General features: G+C 46.2%; 1 protein-coding gene across 2 annotated transcripts in view; it reads right to left on the reverse strand.

Annotated features, from left to right (window-relative positions):
* LOC119972507 (peroxidasin homolog) overlaps positions 1 to 21,581 on the reverse strand; it is a 674,574-nt gene that overhangs the window by 258,720 nt on the left and 394,273 nt on the right. For both annotated transcript variants that reach the window (XM_038809326.1, XM_038809327.1), the window contains 2 exons: positions 14,643 to 14,812; positions 6,617 to 6,889 (listed from right to left, as the gene is read on the reverse strand). In XM_038809326.1, the coding sequence (XP_038665254.1) occupies positions 6,617 to 6,889; positions 14,643 to 14,812 (443 nt within the window). The remainder of the gene's footprint in view (positions 1 to 6,616; positions 6,890 to 14,642; positions 14,813 to 21,581) is intronic.

The following is a 21,581-nucleotide window of genomic DNA, read 5'->3' on the forward strand; positions in this document are numbered from 1 at the left end:
AACCCACGCACACACGGGGAGGACGTGCAGACTCCGCACAGACAGTGACCCAGCCGGGAACCGAACCTGGGACCCTGGAGCTGTGAAGCATTTACGCTAACCATGCTACCGTGCTGCCCTGAATGAAGATGACTGAGAGAATCCTGATTGAGATGTTCGAGATCCTGAGGGGTATGGACAGGGTAAGCAGTGAGAAAGAGTTCCCTCACAAGAGATCAATAACGAGAGGACTCAGATTTACATTAATGGGGTGGACTGGATTCAACTGATCTCTCCACACATCCTCTCTACTGAACAGTACTACACTCCGTATGCTTCACCCGGTGTGCAGTATTACACTCCGTATGCTTCACCCGGTGAGCAGACAGTGCTCTGTCACGGGGGTGTTCAGTGGATGGACAGCCAGCAGCTGGAGTTGCCCCCATTATGGGTGTACATGATTCAGTGGGTGACATGGTGGACCCTCGAGCATGATTATAATAATAGTGAATGTTTAACATTGCTTCAGGGATGTTTCTGTGTTACGAGAAAAGCAAAAGCCTGATTGAAGGGATTCGAACAGCATGGTAACATAGTGGTTAGCACTATGACTTCACAGTGCCAGGGTCCCAGGTTCGATTCCCGGCCTGGGTCACTGTGCGGTGTCTCCGGGTGCTCCAGTTTCGTCCCACAAGTCCCGAAGGATGTGCTATTAGGTAATTTAGACATTCTGAATTCTCTTAAAAACAAACAGATGCCGGAATGTGGCGACTAGGGGCCTGTCCCAGAACTTCATTGCAGTATTAATGTAAGCCTACTTGTGACAATAAAGATTATTATTCATCATTTTTGTGCTCCTCAATTCTCTGTAACTGTCAACAAGTTCAATTAAGGCTCAGATGTCATTTGGTTTAGACACTTAGTTCCATACTTCAACGTCCAGTTATAGACATTGCACTTCAAGATTGCCTTCTTTTTATCCCTGATATCGTCAACTTGGTTCTTTCCATTTACTCATCTATATATTGACACTTGGAGATATCATCCATGGATACAGAGTCAACCTAATCATTGATGACACAAGGTTCTAACTCTTCATCACCTCTCTCAACACCTTAATTCCCACTACTGCAAAGCTATTATAATAATGCATGTTATTGTTGTTACACATGGCTCACACTCCCTAAAGGAAGTACCTGAACACTGGTAAGTAAAGTAACAGGTAATGTTAGGTACTAAACTTGTAAATTTACTCCAGATGCCAGAATAACATTTCCCTACTGCACAATGTCCTGGAGATCAGCTGGGATCAAAGTAAAACAAAGATTATTCGCTTTGGGTTTTGTATGTCCCATGTAGGGTGGTGGAATGTTCATTTGGCACCAAGCATTGTCACTTGGGTTATTGGCTGCTTTGTTACTCAGATTAAGGCCAAGTATTATAAGCTAGTTTTGGCACTCAACTGTAAACCACAGAAAGAAATGACTTCAGTGTATAGTTTGCCAACTAGCTCAGTTATTTTGCGGAATACAATACCAAGTCCTTTATGAATTGACGTCCCTTGTAATTCTCTGTGCTCCATGTGAGCTGACAGATTTGTTCTGCATTCCCGTGTTTTGCTCTTTGTTTGTTTAGTTGTGTAACTAAAACTATTTTGCACATCTGGCACTCATAAAGACAAGAAATGCAATAATAAACTTAAAAGTGTGATCACTTGTAATGTCAATTGCAAACATCTCAGCCTCCCCCTCCCGCCCTAACCCTTCTGTTTTGTATTTAATCACTCAGAACAGTGGGCACGCAGTAGAGCTGAAAGGGAAGTTACAGCGAACTAACAACTTTGCTGAACATTTATTTAATTCTATGCAGTACATTTTGATGGTTTCCAGGTTATATTGTTCATTTAGTTTGATTTTACCTGCCATTACCGATTGCATTACTCATAACTGCCACGGGTTTTCTCTTTACACGGATATCAGTACTTTGGACCTTTGTTTATGTTTCCCATGTTCCTGGTCTGAAATTTATGGTGGACATACTTCTCCCCACCCACCCCCCGTGTCATTTCATTCCTCCTAAATCCAATGGCTAATGCACCATGTGTGCTTCTATCACTGTAATGCTTGTTTGCCCTGGCTGTAAAATGGAGAGAGGAACACACTCACGAGGGCTAGAGGCCATTAGAATTTGATTTGCAGGCTGATTTACAGTGCGAAGAGTTTATTTTAAAGTCGCCATCATTTTGCAATACAAATCCCTGTGGAGGGACCAGAAATATTAACCATACTTTTCCCTCACCAAAGGTGCTAGCCGTTCTGCTTGAACTGTTTGTTTACCACTTTAATCCTCACTCTTATCCAATTGAACTGACAGGAATAATATGTGTTCCTATCTGGAGTAACAGATGATGGCAGATTGGCCCCAGTCAGTCTCAATTATTTTGTAAATGTATCAGAAGAGTTAATTAATAATTTGCTTTACAGGTTTCTCCCTCAACGTGATGTAGACTCCAGACAGGCATTTTAAATATGGATTGAGTAACATTGAAATGAGTGAAATTCAGTAAAATTAAGTTCCATGACAACATCTCAAGCCTTCTTACATGCATTTTTCATGTATGAGGACACCTTTGGGCAAAAAGTAAAGAGATTTAAGTGATAGCAATAAATAAATAGTGGGAAACATTTGGAGAAAGTATTCAAGACATTTCACTAACGTACATTCCATCGAAAAACAAACTCGACAAGAAAGATCCTTCAAGGCTTATGAAGTAAGTTAAGGGAGTGAAAGAAAAGGCTTGTACAGTAATGTGGCAAAAGAACAGTAACAAGAATGAGAAATTAGAGTGTTTTGGAAAGCACCAAAAGGCCACTAGAATACTGGTAAAAATCGAATATGAATAAACTCGCCAGGAATATAAAAACAGATTGCAAGAATGTTGACAAGTATATAAAATTGGAGTAACTGCAGTAAATTCTCATCTCTTTGAGACAGAGACAAAAGACTTCAGTTACACACTCGAAGTAGAGGGTAATCAAGAAACTATAAAGTCAGGAACTTAGGTAATTAATATCAGCAGTAAAATGGTACTGGCAAACTTAAGGAATTAAAATCCGGCTCAACCTCGGACCTGAAGACCTACATCTTAAAGTTCTAAAAGTTAGCTGCAGAGATAGTGCATTCCTTGAATTCTGGAACAGCTCAGTAGATTGGAGGTTAGCAAATGTAGCATTGTTATTCAAGAAAAGAGGAAGAGAAAACGCAGACCAGTTATCCTGGCACCAGTCCTCTGGAAAGTGCTGGATTCTATTAACAAGGAAGTCTTAACAATACAAATGGAAAATCATAGTATGATCAAGGTCAACAAGGTTTTTATGGGAGGGAAATTTTGTTTTGCAAATATATTAGACTATTTTTGAGAATATAGTAGGGCAGATAAAGTGAACCAATAGATATAGTATACGTGAATTCCCAATAGCCATTCGATATGGTGCCACTCAAAAGGTTAACACACAAGATAAAGACCAATAGCGTTCAGGGTAATATATTCGCATGGATAGAGGATTGGTTAACTAGCAGGAAGCAGCAAGCTAGGATAAATGGGACATTTTCAAATTGGCGGGTTGTGACTCGTGGAGTGCTGCAAGGATCATTGCTGGAGCCTAGCTTTTTACAATATATATTAACAATTTAGACAAAGAGATCAAGAGTACTACATCTAAGTTTACTGACCATATGAGGTTAGGTGGGAATGTAAGCTGTGAGGAGGACACACATAAAGTGCAAAGAGATTTGGGCAGTTTAAGTGAATGGGCAATAAGATGGTAGATGGAGTGTAATGTAGGGAAATTGACTTTGGTTGTAAGAATAGAAAAGCAGAATATAGGGCCACATGATGACACAGTGGCTAACCCGGCTGCCTCACAGCATCAGGGACCTGGGTTCAATTATGGCCTTGGGTGCTGAATGTGTAAGATGTGGAGAGGATTATAAGAGATACGATTTATAATCATCTAGATAGGAATAATATGATTAGGGATAGTCAACATGGTTTTGTGAAGGGTTGGTCATGCCTCACAAACCTTATCGAGTTCTTTGAGAAGGTGACTGAACAGGTAGACGAGGGTAGAGCAGTTGATGTGGTGTATATGGATTTCAGTAAAGCATTTGATAAGGTTCCCCATGGTCGGCTATTGCAGAAAATATGGAGTCTGGGGATTGAGGGTGATTTAGAGATGTGGATCAGAAATTGGCTAGTTGAAAGAAGACAGTGGTTGATGGCAAATGTTCAGAATGGAGTTCAGTTACGAGTGGCGTACCACAAGGATCTGTTCTGGGGCCATTGCTGTTTGTCATTTTTATAAATGACCTAGAGGAGGGCACAGAAGGTTGGGTGAGTAAATTTGCAGACGACACTAAAGTCGGTGGAGTTGTAGACAGTATGGAAGGATGTTGCAGGTTACAGAGGGACATAGATAAGCTGCAGAGCTGGGCTGAGAGGTGGCAAATGGAGTTTAATGTAGAGAAGTGTGAGGTGATTCACTTTGGAAAGAATAACAGGAATGCGGACTATTTGGCTAATGGTAAAATTCTTGGTAGTGTGGATGAGCAGAGGGATCTCGGTGTCCATGTACATAGATCCCTGAAAGTTGCCACCCAGGTTGATAGGGTTGTGAAGAAGGCCTATGGTGTGTTGGCCTTTCTTGGTAGAGGAATTGAGTTCCGGAGCCATGAGGTAATGTTGCAGCTGTACAAAACTCTGGTACGGCCGCATTTGGAGTATTGCGTACAGTTCTGGTCGCCTCATTATAGGAAGGACGTGGAAGCTTTGGAACGGGTGCAGAGGAGATTTACCAGGATGTTGCCTGGTATGGAGGGAAAATCTTATGAGGAAAGGCTGATGGACTTGAGGTTGTTTTCGTTAGAGAGAAGAAGGTTAAGAGGTGACTTAATAGAGGCATACAAAATGATCAGAGGGTTAGATAGGGTGGACAGTGAGAGCCTTCTCCCGCGGATGGAGGTGGCTAGCACGAGGGGACATAGCCTTAAATTGAGGGGTAATAGATATAGGACAGAGGTCAGAGGTAGGTTGTTTACGCAAAGAGTGGTGAGGCCGTGGAATGCCCTACCTGCAACAGTAGTGCACTCGCCAACATTGAGGGCATTTAAAAGTTTATTGGATAAGCATATGGATGATAATGGCATAGTGTAGGTTAGATGGCCTTTAGTTTTTGACTTCCCATGTCGGTGCAACATCGTGGGCCGATGGGCCTGTACTGTGCTGTATCGTTCTATGTTCTATGTTCTATGTGCAAGTCACCTGAATAGGCATTGATCAATGTGCACGGTTACAGGGATAGTGTGGGGGAGTGGGGCGAGGTAGGATACTGTTTTGGAGGGTCAGTGTAGACTTGATGGACTGAGTAGCCTCCTTCTGCACTGTAGGGATTCTATGGAATATTTAAGACATTTAAGGCATAGATGAGCAGAGATAGCCACGCGGCACTGTAAGATGTACAGTGGGCATCTGGACATGTCGCTGGGTGCAATTCCAACAACACTGAAGAAGCTCGACACCATCCAGTGTTCATCCACCATCAACCTAAAGTGGCCATAATTAGGAAAAGGGTGGACAGGAAGCCCGAGGCCTTGCTCGCTCCCCCCCCCCCCCCCCCCCCCCCCAAATGCAAAACCCTTGGTATGACACAGCGACTTGTTATAATATGCAAACCAGCTGCTAAAATAATCCAACGCATCCTAACATTGACAGAGCCACAGAACGTCCAAATCCTAAAAGGTCATAGTTTTTCTATCTTTAATACATTGGAGAACTAATAACCAATTATCACCAAAGGAAGAAGAGCACAATCTTAAATCATATAATCAAATCAATCCCATGGAAGGATCTGAACTGTCTGCACACAATGCCAAGCATTCTTAAATTGAGACAACAATGAATATGCTTCTATTGTCAGACATCAATTAAGTATCAATTATCATGTGAGCTGTTCTGCAAGCATATAAATTCACTAGTTGATAGAGATTGTAGGATTCATTCTGTTTTAAACATTTATTATTACCTTTAAAAAAGCATTAGCTAACCACATTGGTTGTACTGAAACATGAAACAGCAAGTCTGAAATCCCCCAAAAAAACCTTTATTGCCATCGTGGGCAAGGTAGCACTTCCTAGACCAGAGGAGAATTAGAGTGGAAATTCCACCCATTGTTTCGAACTTCATGAACATTGAACCAACGAGTATTCCTGATTCAAGTGCATTCCACACACAGGGTGGGTTCCTGACAGAATCGCCAAAAGAGGCAGTGAGGGCCATTTAGCCCTGCCCCAGGTATGACTGCCAAGGACATGAACTGAGTCTTTAAGCCCACTGCCATCCTTTACATGGATAGTTAGGTGAATATTTAGGTGCCTTACCCACTGTCTCAGCAGATTATAGAGCAGATTGAGCTGGAAAGGGATGTTAGGTCTAGACTTCCCTGTTCTCCGTTGCCCAATTTTGGAAAACGCAGCTAAGGAAGTAGACTTTTTTCTACTGTCAAGATCAATCAGCACTCAAATTATAATCCTCATTTTTGAGCCCGGAATCGTCATTAAACAACCACAAAATCAGACTCACCTTGTACAATGATAGATGCTGACGATTGGATGGAATCCTGATTATTACTGGCATGACAAATGAACTGGCCATGGTCCTGGAGAGTAACATTCCGAATAAAGAGGCCGCCTGAGGGAGTGGTGGTGTACCTGGAGTGGGCGGGGAGCAGTTCTCCATTTCCTTTAGTCCATGTAACCCGAGGTTGGGGGTGGCCAATGGCACTACATTCCAGCGTGATACTGGATCCGACTCGAACTTCAGTGTTCTGCGGCTGAATCACAAAACTGGGCTTGGCTAGAGCAGAAAATTGTGGCACGTTAAAATAGTCTTTTAAAATATTCTATAGTCTGATTCTTTAACATTAATACATATACAGGACAGTATATAGGTTTCATATATTTAGCACAGTGGGCGAAGACAGCTGGCTCTTAATGCAGAACAAGACCAGCAGCGCGGGTTCAATTCCCATTACAGCCTCCCCGAACAGACGCCGGAATGAGGCGACTAGGGGCTTTTCACAGTAACTTAATTGAAGCCTACTTGTGACAATAAGCGATTATTATTTTTATAGAGCTGGACTTTCATCTTCTCATGGTGCCCTACTAATGCATATATATATATATACATACACATATGGCCTCAATGCAAAACCAATTTTCTTATGTTGGGGTCATATGTAGTTGAAAATTCTGCAAATGCTTCGGGGTGGAGATTGCTGCAGCACCAGAAGAGATGGATTTTCAGTTAGATGCAACTTCTAGATGAGCTCCAAAGAGTTCAACTCTTTCTTTAGGACACAGCAAAGCTACTACTAAATCCCATCTTGAATTGAATTTGGGGACTTATCCCTATTACCTCAGGGTGTATCTCCAGCTTTCTTCTGGCTGTCACAGTTTTTGGAGATGTAAGCAGTAAGGAGTGAAACCGGAGAGGAACCCAAAACAGCCACGATCATTTATATGTAACAAGTAGGAACAGGTACTGCAGGAGAGTCAGGGGAAAAAACATTGAATCTTATGCTCTCAGTGAGTGTCTCGCTTACTGCTTGAAAAAGTGGCAAAACACCTGCGCTGATTCGAAGGAGGGAAGCCGTCTCTATCTACTGCCCAACAGATAGGTAAATGGACAGCAGTGGGCCTTCCTCCAGACTAAGGACCCTGGAAGATAACCTCCCACTTGCCAGAGGCTGGAAGCTCTTGCACTCAGCAGCACCATGGAGGAGGCTGTGGCTGCTGGCAGAACAACAATCTCCTGTGTCCCAGGATCGTGGAGCAGACCAGAGTATGTGTGGATAACCCCAGGGTGAAAGTCACATGGAAAGATGGCCCCTGGGTGTCAGCAGCAAGGGCAGGGGTTGACTGTCAGCGGCCCTTCTTTGCCCATGTCCATGCCCTTAATCATGCTCAGATTAGTGCCACCAGTCCCATCATCCAACTGGCATGAAGCCCTCACAGTTTTACCACTTGTTTGGGCTACAGGTTGGCAGCCCTTCTAGAGCTAGGAAGATTGCATCGGAGGCAGGATGGGGCCTTTAAGTAGATTTAATTGGCCACTTAAGGGACTCAAATGGAGGCAGGGTGAAAAGGTCAAGCATGGATCTTCGCACCCAGAACTTCAAGTGGAGCTGGGAAGGCATTGGGAATCGGTCCCAATGCCAGCCGCTCAAATTCCCAACCCCACCCGCCTCCTTACCCTCCTCCTCCGAGTGCAGAAGATTCTAACCGAAGTTCCAAGTAGAAAGTAGGTTTTCTCCAATTCTTTCTCATTTTCATCCTGCCAATTTTGGATGAAGCAGAAGGGGAAAATTCAACTCTTCAGAGTACGAGATCAGTTAACGTTATTAAAAGGAATCTCTGAGACGTCCAATGACAGCATGTATGTGGATGTCGCACATTGGGTAGCTCCTGCTCGAGGCTCAGTTTTTCAGAATTTAATGCCCGGTCCCAGGGGAAATTTTTATATGAGCAGGTGCAGGAAGACATTACGAAGGAGGGGGATGTCTAAAAACCAGAAGAAAGCCGTTAGAAAGAAGGAGGCAAGCGAAGGTTTTCTGCTGAGCGAACGGGTCAGCCCGGCAGCAGAAAAGATGGTGGAGGTTGGATCGCTGGGTGGGGGCGTGCCCTTCACTGTTGAGAAGATGACCGAGATGATGGCCGGGGAGTTTGAGAAGCAGTTTGCCAAACACATGGAGGTGTGAGGAAGGAAATGATGGCAGCAATGCAGATATTGGTGGAAGGGCCGATTGTCCCGGTGAAGGTGGCAGTGTCAAAGACATCGTCCGAGGTGCGGGAGCAGGGAAAAAAGCTGAAGGGGGTGGAGAAGGCTTTTGCAGCATAGCAACCAGTTTACCTCAATGAGTGATGAGCTGCGGAGGATGGTGGAGGCCAATAAAGTACTGAGAGCGAAGGGGGAGGACCTGGAAAATAGGTGTAGACGGCAGAACTTAAGAATTGTGAGTCTGCCCGAAGGGGCAGAGGGCCCGAGGCCGACTGAGTACTTTGCCAAGATGTTGGCGGAGTTGCTGGGGGAGGGGGAAGATCCCTCCTAGTATGAACTGGATAGCGCTCAGCAGTCATTGAGGCCTAAACCAAAGACGAATGAATCGCCAAGGGCAATAATAATTTGTTTTCACAGGAACCATGTGAAGTAGAACGTCCTGAGTTGGGAAAAACAGAAGTGGGAGCTGCAATGGGCAAGAGCTGCTGTACGTTTAACCGTGGAGCTAGCGAGAAGGTGAGCGGCCTTCGATCGAGTGAAGGCAGCACTGCACAGAAGTGGTGTGAGGTTCAGCGTGGTGTATCCGGCTAAATTAAGGGTGACCTACAACTGAAAGGACTTTTACTTCGAGACGGTGGAGGTGGCGGAGGCTTTTGTGAAGGCTGAAGCACTGAGGCAGAAATGAGAAATGGGACTGGGATCTGGTCTTGGACCGAGGATAGGATGGTGGAAGATTGTATATAGTTTTGTTTCCCATTTTTTATTAGTGGTTTAAGGGTGTGGAGTTGCCTGTTTGGGAAGGGTGGGAGTTGGGGTTTTCCTCGATGGCAGTTTTCTGGGGTTTGTGTGTTTTCACTGGGTTTGTTCACCTGTTTATCTGATGGGTATTTTTTCAGGGACTGGGTATGGGGACGGGATTGGGAGGAGGGAGGCCGAGGCAGGGGCCTCCACACTAGCAAGCTCAAGTTGGCTAGTGAACAGGAATGAGATAGAGGGAGGGGCTACTGTCATTGGACCCTGTTCAAACAGGTTTTGTGGGCCTGGGAGGTGTGAAAGGTGGGGGGATAAGCTCAATACTGGGAGAGGTGTTTTTGAGAGAAAGTGGATGGGGGGATTCTGGGAGGGTGTGAGGGAGGGGTTTGATGGCAACAAAGGGCAGGGGTGGGCCAAGCCCAGTGGGCAGGGCCCGGAGTTATGATGATGGCTGATAGGAGAGGCGGGGTGTGGCAAGAGATCACAGTCAGAGTAGTAACAACGAACATGAGGGGGCTGGTGGGGCCGGTGAAGAGATCGAGGGTGTTGGCGCACCTAAAAAGCTTAAAGACGGATGTAGTGGTGTTGCAGGAGACCCAGGTGAGGTTCAGGATAGGCTGGGTGAGTCAGGTGTTCCACTCGGGGTTCGATAATAGGCATCGGGGGGTAGCGGTGTTGGTGGGCAAGAGGTTGAGGTCCCAGATGGAGAAGCTGGTAGCGGAGCAGGGAGGTGGATATATGATTGTAACAAGGGCATTGGAGGGGAGTTTGGTGGCACTGGCGAGTGTATATGGCCCCAACTGGGACAATGAGATTTATGGAATGGGTACGGCTATTGTATAGGTAACTGATGGCGAGTGTCTTCACAAATAATATGAGCTTGGAGTACCTTGCTCTTCGCCGGGATGCCACGGAGGGGTGTCCTATGTCTCCCCTGTTATTTGCATTAGCGACAGAGCCAGTGACTATCGCTTTAAGGAGTTCGTACTGTGGCAGGGGATAGTACAAGGGGAGGAGGTATGGAACATCGCGTGCCCTTGTACCCAGACGATTTATTGTTGCATATTTCAGAGCCGGGTATTTCGGTGGGGAACATAATGGGACTTCTCCAAAGATTTGGGTAATTTTCAGGGTATAAATTAAATTTAGAGAAGAGTGAGTATTTTATGGTGTCACAGCCAGGAGTGGGGGCATGTGTGGGGGGGTTGCCATTTCACAGGGTGTCAACCCACTTCAAGTATCTGGGGGTACAGGTGGCGCGGGACTGGGGGAGGCTCCATAGGTACAATTTCACTAGCTCGGTGGGGAGGGTGAAGGCCGACTTGACAAGGTGAGACAATCTCCCTCTGTCACTGGTGGGCCAGGTGCAGACAATTAAAATGAATGTGCTTTGGTTTTGTTTCAGTGCCTGCCAGTATTTTTACCCAAGTCATTTTTTAACAAAGTGGACAAAGTGGTCACCTCGTTCATCTGCGGGAGGGAGGTTGGGAGGTAGCCAAGGTAAGGAAGGTGATCCTGCAAAGAGGGCGGCAGGCGGGGGGCAGGGCCTCCCAAATTTATTATACTACTATTGGGCGGCGAATGCGGACAAGATGAGGGATTGGGTCATGTGGGGGAGTCCCAATGGGTTAGGATGGAGCAGAGTGGCAGCACGGTGGTTAGTGCTGCTCCCTCACGGCGCCGATGTCCCAAGTTCGATCCCAGCTCCCGGTCACTGTCCGTGTGGAGTTTTCACATTCTCACTGTGTTTGCATGGGTTTCGCTCTCACAACCCAAAGATACGCAGGGTAGATGGATTGGCCACGCTAAATTTCCCCTTAATTGGAAAAAAACAAATTGGATATTCTAAATGTTTTTTATTTTAAAGGATGGAGGAAGGGCGGTGTAGGGGATTGGGGTTGAGGTACGCTGGGAGTCCATTCGTGGCGGCAGCACTGAAGATTTGGAGGCACTTGAGGCAACACTTTAAGTTGGGGGCTGGGTCAAGGGAGATGCAGATTAGGGGGAAGCATATGTTTGAGCCAGGGATTTTGGATGGGAAGTTTTGGAGATGGGATGAGAGGGGTATCATGGTAATAAAAGACCTGTCCTGGGCTGTCGTTTTTTGAGGTTGGAAGAGTTAGGGGAGAAGTACAGACTGGCGCAAGGGGAAAGGTTTAGGTACCTGCAGCTTTAAGACTTTGTAAGGAAGGAGTGTCCGAGCTTCCCGATAGCGCCGGCTCCCTTGTTGTTGAAGGAGGTACTGTCGGCGGGGGGATTGGAGAAGCGAATGGTGTCGGCGATTTATGGGAAGATTCTGGAGGACAGGGTGCCCATGAAAAGGATTAAGTCCAAGTGGGAAGAAGAGTTGGGGGTGGTAATGGAAGAAGGTCTGTGGTGTGAGGTGCTACGATGGGTGAACGCCTCAACATTATGTGCAAGATTGGGACTGATACAATTGAAGGTCATGTATAGGGTGCACCTCATGAAAGCGAGGATGAGCTGGCTATTTGAGGGGGTGGAGGATGTCTGTGAGCGGTGTGAGGGGGGCCCCGCAAACCATCTACATTTGTTTTGGACCTGCCCGAAGTTGGAAAGGTATTTTTCTTTGTTTTGTTGTTAATTTATTTTTTGGAATGTACGAGTTGATGTATCAAATTGTATATTGATGGGGCTGTTTTTTGGGATCGTTACTTAGTTTGTTTTTCTTTTGTTGTTCGTTTGATGAAAACGTGGCGAATAAAAGATTTTAAAATGTGAAAAGAAATCTCTGTGCTTTAGGGATAATTATCATATCAAAGTCAAATTTGAAGAGACAGTTTTTTAAATAGTACAACCTTTATAAAACCAATTCTCTCCCATTTATTTAAAAACACAACAACATAAATCAGATTGGGAGGTGACAAAATGTCCTCTCTTATAAAATAGTAGAGAATTGCCAGTCTTTTCCAAACCTTTTTTTCATGAATATTTCCTGAAACAAGTGATGGTCTAAAGAGAATTAGCAATGGCTTTCTATTCATTGCTCCTTTTAATATGGATCTGCTGAAGCTCCAAGAAATTACATACCATCAAATTTGAATACCTTTGAATTGCCTCTCCTAAAATTTCACAAGGTTGATCCATTTGTTTAGATAGTTATGCAAATTGTATTATTTTGACATCACAATCTCTGATATTCAGAAATGACTTAATCAGTTATGATATGGTAAACGATGGATTGAGTGATAGATATTTAGCATGTTGCATGTTTCTGGGGCTGGATTCACCTTTTTTGAGACAAAGTGTAGAGGATCTGTGGCATTTTACGTCAAAGAAAATCGGCACTGATCCCTCATCGATCCTACGACCGATGAGGGGCTGGCAGTCACGGCAAGTAAAACTCCCGGCTCCCACGATTAAAAGGCTGGAGAATGGCCGGGGCCGTGGCTGAGCATGCATACGGCAACAACCTGTAGCAGTCACGCCGTAAAACATGGCGCCGGCCATGCATGGACCCGACATGCCCCCATGGCCACCCCTCACCAGATCTCCAGCCCTCGCAGAAGCTCCCCTGGCCAACAGCATGGCTCCCGCCAGACTGTGGCGGTGCTGGACACAGTCCGCAGCCATACACCGGGTTCCTGACTGCTGAGACCACACGTCAACCGTGCGGTCGGGAACTTGGCCCATCAAGGGCAGAGCATCGGGGTAGGGCCTTCAGGTGATGCGCTAATGCCGTCCCAATGGCGTGAGGCGCGCGATGCAATGATGCCATTTCAGAAGCAACAGAGGATACAAAACCTGCGTCAAACAGGCCCCATCCCCAATTTCGGCATCATCGCCAATTACGAATCCAGCTTCGGGAAATGGTGAATCCCGCCCAAGGTCTCTGGATGTGCCTGGAATCTCGAATATATCCATACAGCGAAGTATCTAATTGTACAGTGTAACAACAGGAGCAATTTGTAATCTAACTGAAAATGAAATGAAAATGAAAATTTCATTACTATTATTTCTTCGCTATTAATTTTTATGGAATTGTCTCTTGGTTGTTCATTGTACTTTCAATGGAAGATCCATGGAATCCACAGAGAAATAACAGATACGGTTTAACGGAAACATTTCCAAATGTCATTTCGGGCGCGATGGGTGGGGTTTCTCAACTGGCAGAAATGAGCCCCCTGGAGCTTCTCACCATTATTGGCTGTCTCGCCATCTGATTCACCTTAGCATCTCGCCAATAACAAGGGGAGCTGCTTTTAAATGCTTCTTCACCATTCACTCCCAGTCAACAAACAAGCAGGCTTGTTTTTGCCAATGCCCACCTGGCCAGGCTTTTTGACGCTGTCGATGAAAGACGGGGCATGCTGTTTCCCCGAGGGTGCCGGAAGGCCAGCAGTAACCCATCACTACTGCCTGGGAGGCAGTGGCAGCAGCTGCTAGTGCCACCTCAAAGGAGAGATCCAAAGAGGCCACCATTGAGGAGTCACAGCTGTCACCCTCACCTTCCATCAGTGCAGAGACACACACCTCAGTGGGTGACATTCGTGAATTAGTCTCAAACGCTGTCTTAAAAAATACTCAATGTCCCTCCCTCCACCGCTCTCTGGAGAAGACAGTTCCAGACACCTGAACATTTGAGAGAAGAAATGCTGCTTCATCTGTGTCTTAAATGGGCAACTCCTTGGGCGAGAGTCTCTGGCTGCTCCGCAGCATGTTTCTCAGTAGTGGGAGGTGGCACGCTGTTGACCGGTGGCAGGATCTTCTGGCCCCACCGCTGTCAATGAGATTTCCCATTAAATCCACACCGATGGGAAACTCAAGGCGGAGGTGCGCCATCGACAGGACCAGAGTATCCCACCGGCATGAACAGCTGGAAGGTCTCGGTCCTTATTTTTAAACTGTGCCTGGCCATTCCATCCTTCCAGCATTCACTCCATCCAGCCCCATCAGGACTTTATAAATTTCAATAATTTCAATGATCCTGTAAAATGATGCAAATCTAGTTCCAAATATTTTTTCAGAATTCAAGTTAATGCTGCTGTGAGAATATTGCTGAGGACAAAAAACATTGACCAAATAAAGCAGGAAAGAAATAACATGGATGATTTCTTACTTGGAGTACCAAAATATCGAAGTAAAACGCCTTGAGTTGTGGCCTCCCCCACTACATTTTTAGCCATGCATTGGTATGTTCCCTGGTCAGATTCCTGTGCATTCTGGATCATCAAGGTACCATCATCTAGTAAATTCCGACGAATGTCATTTTTCATGTGTAATTCATTGCTGGAACAAAATAGAGATGTAAATAGTGAACATGGTCTCAGTGTAAGTCAACAGATAACTGCTTTGCTGGCTCGTCTGCTTAACTTTGGATAAAATACAAATTGCAAAGTGTCATGTGAGGGAGTACCTTTAAGAAATGGGTGTTTATAGATGGGTATGTACAGAAATAGCTGTAGTGAGAGCACCTTTAAGAAATGGGTGTTTACTACTGCAGTGATGTTCAGAGAGTGGGTGGAGCTGGGCTGTCAGTCAGCTTTCTCCTTTCGTTTTAGGCTGTTTGCTGCAGGGTGTGTTTTAGTTTCGTTTTCAGAGCTGGATATCTGCAGTCACAGCCAGAAGGTGTATGAGTCTCTCTGTAATCTAAAGAATGTAAATCGATCCTTTGGTGAATTAAAGCTAATAACCGCTCTCAGTAGTGACTTTAACCTGATGTGCTTCTGTTTTAAATGTTTTTTTTAAGTCTTCTGGATGTTAAAAGGAAAGCTTAAAGGATTACTTAGTGTTGTAACCTTTGGGGGTTGTATTTGAATTAATGGTTGCTAAGATGTTCACTGTATGTTTTAAAAAGGTTAACTTGAGTTCATAGAATAAATGTTTAAAACAGAAGCACATCTTCCGAGTTTCACGACGGCCTCGGACGCCGCTCCTCGCCCCTATTCTCCCCTCCCGGCGGGGCTAGGAGCGGCGCTCTGTAACTCTCGGTCGCCGGGAGGCGCACCGAGAGTGACGCGATGGCGGCGCCTATGTGACATCAGCCGCGCATGCGCAGGTTGACCGGCTCCAACCCGCGCATGCGCGGCTGACGTCACGACGGCTGACAGCTCAAACCCGCGCATGCGCGATGGCCGTCTTCCCCTCAGCCGCCTCGCAAGACGTAGCAGCTTGATCTTGCGGGGCGGCGGAGGGGAAATAGTGCGTCCGATTGAGACGCTGGCCCGACAATCGGTGGGCACCGATCGCGGGCCTGTCAACTCCCGAGCATAGTCGTGGTGCTCATTCCCCACCAGGCCCCCTACAAGCCCCAAAACGGGCATCTCACAGCGATTTCACGACGGCAGCGACCAGGTGTGGTTGCCGTCATCGTGAAACGGTCGCGAACGGCAGGCCGCTCGGCCCATCCGGGTCGGAGAATCGGCGGTCGCTGTGAAAAACGGCGAGCGGCGATTCGTCCGAGCGGGGGGGGGGGGAATCGCGGGGGGCGCCAGGGGGTCGTGAAATAATTGGGGGGCCCTCCCGCGATTCTCCCACCCAGCGTGGGGAGCAGAGAATCGCGCTCAAAGTATGCCATGAGGGGATAGAAGGAGGGGCTTTACTCTAGGTGGCTATCGTTCATTACCTACTTTAAGGAATTTGTTGTTGTCAGAATTTGGGGGGAGAGGTTGTTGGGGGGAGGGGGTGTTGGGGGAGGAGGGATCTGAAAATTCTGAATGAAAATTTGTTTTATTACCCGATTTAGATAATCCAAAATGCCAAGATTGCTCTTGCCGTGGCACCAATCAAAGCATCTGGTCCATACGTTTTTGCAGGCAGGAAGGAATCACAGAGAGGGTTGTGGGGGCAGGGGGTAACAGGGAGAGGTGGGGCAGGGAGGGTGGTCATGGGAGGGAGGTGGTCAGCCAGGGTTGTGTGAGTGCAGCGGAGAACCCCTGTCACCCAAGATCCAACCCCTCACCTGGGGGAGCACCTAGAATGTGTCAGGAACCATCAGGTGTACCAGGATGAAGGCATTGTGCACACTGCCTAGATATCAGGTACAGAATTGCATGATGTGCATCTCGTGGTCACACACCAGCTGTACGTTCATCGAGTGGAACCTCTTTTGGTTGGTCATAGGCCGGTGCTTGTATGGTGACATGCATCTCGTCGATCATCCCCTGTAGCATCCTGGCGATGATTGCTAACCTTGCTGCCCGGGCATCCTGATGATCTCAGTCCATATTGAATTTAACATACTGCACGGAATCACATCTGCCCATGGTCTCAGCTCGGCGCCTGGAAGGACCCCCTGGCTTAAACGTCCAGGGCAACCATCACCTTGACAGCCACCAGGCTTGGGTGTCCTCCCTCATAACCCTCAGTTCCAAGTGTGCCATGATCTTGCAGATATGCCGTACTCTCCCCCTGCTCAGCCGGAGTCTTTGGCCACATGCCCAGTCTGGCAGGTCCTCGAAGGGCAGGCGCTGCCGGTACACATGCCTTATGCAGTGCCCCCTTCCCAGCTCCTCCTTGGCAAATTGGGCAGCCAGCTCTCCACCCTCACTGGCTGGCCCCTGTTCTTCTGTGACGGGCTCCACCACTGCAGGGTCCTCCTCGAACAGCTACAGCTTCAGTGCATCCCCCAGGACTGTGGTAGCCAAGGTGAAGCCACCATTTCTGGTTGGATTCCGACAACCTTTGCCTGCAGGGGATGAAAGGCAGACATGGTGTGTACTGCCGTGCCAACAGGTCCAGCAGGCTATGTGGTGGCCCCGGCCTGCAATGCAGCCCCTGACCCTGCGTGTTCCCCCCCTCTTCGTCCATCAGTGGCCGTTCCTCTGGCTCTCTGTCCTCCACATTGCACCCCTGGCCCCATCAGTGCCCAGCACCGCAGGGGCCTCTGGCCCTGGCACCCATTCCTGCTGGCAGCCACTCTTCCCTACCAGCAGTGGTACCGGTGGCTAGTGCTACCTATGCCAACAGTACGCTCCACGGCCCTGTCCAGCGCGGTCCTGTAGGGGCTCTTGTGGATGTTGTCCTTGCGTGGGCCATGTGATACCCCTCTGGTGGTTAGTGGGGCAGGAATGGGATGGTGTGCGGGGGTGGTGGGGTGTAGGATGGGGTGGTGGAGTGTGGGGGTGATGGTGTACAGGGTGGGGGTTGGAGTGCAGGGGTTGGTGGGGTGGGGGCACCCACATGGCCCATGTCACTGTGCAACCACTGGCCAAGGTGAGACGTCAGTGGGGTGCGCAACAAGATGACAGCTTTGCAGGCCACGGCAGTGGTGGTCTGTGCCTGGACACCCGGTTCCGGGAGGTCACTGTCATCCCAAGGCCCATCCCCTGGTTGCTTCCCGTCACACCCCCTCCCCCCCCCCACGCCCCCCCCCCCCCCCCCCCCCCCTCTCTCCCCCCCCCCCCCCCCCCCACCACCACCCCGGTCCACCTCCTGCCCTGGCAGATGATCCCCCCTACCAGCGGTAGAACTGTCATCCCACTGTCGCACCTCTGCATGTTTGACCTCCTCTCTCTCCCTCAGCAGCCACAGAAACTGTTTCCCAATTTTTAAAACCACAAGAGACTCTCGGCATCGGTAATTCCTCCCCATGGAGATGGGGAATTGTGGAGGCCCATGAGAATACCGAGTCAAGCCTGTTAATGATATGCCAACGGCGTTTTCTGTATGTGAGGAGTAGCATGCATTGATACTCCTGTTGTGGCACCGGAGCACGGTATTTGTCGGACGCCTGGCGCCGGCTATGATTTTCGCCTCGCGTGAATCTCTGCCCAATCACGCTTTGCGATTCCGGCGCCGCTGGACAGAGAATCCTACCCCAATTGTTTATTTTTCGCAAAAAATTCTTCTCATCTATGTTTTGAAGAAAAATTTTACATTTTTCTGTTGCCAATGTGGTTCTTTAAAAACTAAGATTTGTTATACTTCTGGTACAATAAAACAGCCAGTTTCCCAACATTTCTCACACTTAACTCCAAAATAACATATTTATTTTAAGAAATGATCAGAGCACATTTAAATGCTGCCTTAATGCAATGAAGCATTCTAAGGCCATTCACAGGAGCATAACTGACACTAAGAGATGTGAGGAATGGTGATCATAAGCTTGATCAAGTAGGCGGATTTACAGGTAAAACCCTTGGTCTGGATTCATCCATGCATTTTAAAAGGATCTAGGAAAGAGATAGCAGGGGCATATTTACATATATTTAATATTTTGTTGGAAAAAGGTGTAATCCATATTTATGAAGGGAGATGAATATATCCAGGGAATTGCATAATCAGCCTAACATTGGTCACAGGAAATATAGTGTAATCCCTACCGAAGGGGAAATCGAAAACACATACAGAAGTCAAAAATACAATCATGAGTAAACATGGATCAATCTAATTTAATTCTTTGAAAGGTAGCAGAGAAAGGGAGAGAGTAGGCCAGGGTAATGTAATAGATATATTGGCCTGCATTTTATGGTGCCCTCGCCACATGTGTTTTCGGTGGAGGGACAACTAAGATATGATAGGTGGGTATCCTCTCTCTTTCTACCCATCCAACTCTGGTCCCATAATACAGGGGATGAGTAAGGCACCGACTAGCCTGCCCACCCTGAGGCCTATTGATCTCTTTAACCACCTAATTAATTGGCAATTTAGGTTCTTAATCTGTCTCCACTGTTATAATATGCAGGGAAATGGAAGGTAGGCAAGAATGGGATAGCCATTTTTTTCATCAAACTTGGTGAAAGGGCAGGAAGAAAGATGGGGTGGGGGATATGATTGTTATTAGGATCTAAATCAATTGGTGAAGTCAAAACCAGAACATTTCTTTACAGCTCTCTTCCCATACACCCAGTCTCTCAGCTATCCCCGATTTATATGTAATCCAAGTACTTAATTGAACAATGTCCTTCACCTGTACATAATATAATTAACATACAATTAACAGTGGTGTCCTATGTGCATCAGGCATAGCCCCCTCCCCAGAATCCTACATTCTCCCTTTGTGCCTCCTTTTCTGGCCTCCAAAACCCATTCCTCCTCTCCTTGAGCACTTCTTAGGGTATCCGATCTTTCCCACCTGACAGATTATTGATTTATTCATGGTTTTAAGAGTTGAATGAATGCATCGCTCAAGAGTGAAATTGTTAAAAGTGTTTTGACTGTGAGAATACAGTCATTGTTTCAGATAATGAATTAACTATTGAACTCTAGTGTCTTGACTGTGGAAATTTAGACATTGTTTCAGTGACTGTTGCATATAATGAATTGACTGTATTTCAGTGTATTCAGCAATAAGAATGTATTTAATTACAGCAAGATCTATGGCCAGCGGTGACGTGAGAAACCTATTTTCATGAGACTGTGCACATAGATGCTGAGCTAACTTTAATGGACACCAGACAATCTTAAGTGATGACTAATGTTTGACTAATGTTTGATTAATAAATCATCCTCTCAGTAGCAGACATCCATTTGAACAAACCAGGATGTCTCAACTGAGAATTAGAAACCGATGAGAGTAAATGAGGGATTAGACCACATAAAAGAATTCCCTTAAAAGTACGACCTTGTGGTCGATTTCTTTGTTTCTGAATTCCAGCTTTCCTGAATTCTTGAATCATTTATCCATTTATTTGTATGTAAAGTGATTTCTTTATGCTTTTATGTTTAATGCTTTTTTGCCATTTGTTTGACCCTTTTATGTATTGTTTGATATTTTGTTTCTAAGTTTTGATTCAGTTCTTATTTAAGTGTATTCAAGTGAATAATTAGCAATAAAGTTGTATTTTTGACACCTCCAATTAACCTGACTATCAACTCCCATTAGAACGTAAAATAAGAATCTCGACACCACCCATTAAACCTCAGTGTCTATGTCACTGACTCCTGGACTCCAGGGGTGGGAGCAGGAGGAGGATGTGTGGGAGGGGTGATCAGTATGGCCCAATAACATTCAGTCCAATAAACATGAAATACCAAATAACCTTTCAGAACGTACCATAATAGATAAATGAATAAGATCAAAACATTTGGAGTTATCAGAAAGTACCAAAATGGAAAGCTAGCTATCTGCAAGCGAGAAAGTATAAAGGGTAGTTATTCAGAGTAGTTAAAGGTGAAAAATTAGGTCCCACAAGACTCAGTGCTGGGGCAACTGTTCACTATTTGTAATAGTTATTCAATCTGGAAGTTTCCCTCCAACCCACTCAAAATCCTGACTTGGAAATATATCACAATTCCAACACTGTCACTGGCTCAAAACCCTGGAACTCTGTCCTTAACAGCACTGTGGATGTACTTACACCACAGGAGCTGTAGCTGTTTAAGAAGGCAGCTCACCACCACCTTCTCAAAGTCAATTAGGGATGGGCAATAAATGCTGGTCTAAATTTAGAAATTATGGTTTTAATTTTTTTAAATTAACATCCTGGAAGTTAATTTAAAAAAATTAAAAACATAATTTCTAAATTTATGGATGATACCAAAGTGGGAGATTTAGTTCTGAGAAATATTATTGAAAAGCAGAGAAATTATGACAAACTTGGTTAGGCCACACTTGGAGTACTATGTATAAGTCCTGGTTGCCATACTGTATTATAAAAAGGTATAGAGCAATGAAGAGGCTGCAAATGATGTTTTCCAGGAGGATACCATAATCACAAGGTTATTATACCCATCAGGATAAACAGGCTTCTCTTGTCTTGGAATGAGAAGTCTAAGGGATGACCTAATAGAGCTATTTGAAATAATGAAAGGTTTGCACGTGTAAGTGCAGAGCATGAACACAATCCAACAGCCACCCTGCACCAAAAAAGCAACTTGCTGCGGCGTAGCACGGCCATTGAAAGCTGGGAGACTCCGGTGACCGGAAAATCGGCGCCATTGGTGCCGGCGCTGTACACGGCCCCCCCAGCAATTCTCCATGTGTGTTGGGCTGAGTGGCTGCCAAGATAGGCCGAGTCCTGACGTTCCAGTGCCGTGCTGGCCCCCTATGAGGCGCAGAGTCGCTGATCCTGGGGGCCTGTTGACGCCGTTGCAAAATGCGACGGCGTTTATGATG

This window comes from Scyliorhinus canicula, chromosome 10 (assembly GCF_902713615.1).
Source record: "Scyliorhinus canicula chromosome 10, sScyCan1.1, whole genome shotgun sequence".
In the NCBI taxonomy this organism is placed as follows: Eukaryota; Metazoa; Chordata; class Chondrichthyes; order Carcharhiniformes; family Scyliorhinidae; genus Scyliorhinus; species Scyliorhinus canicula.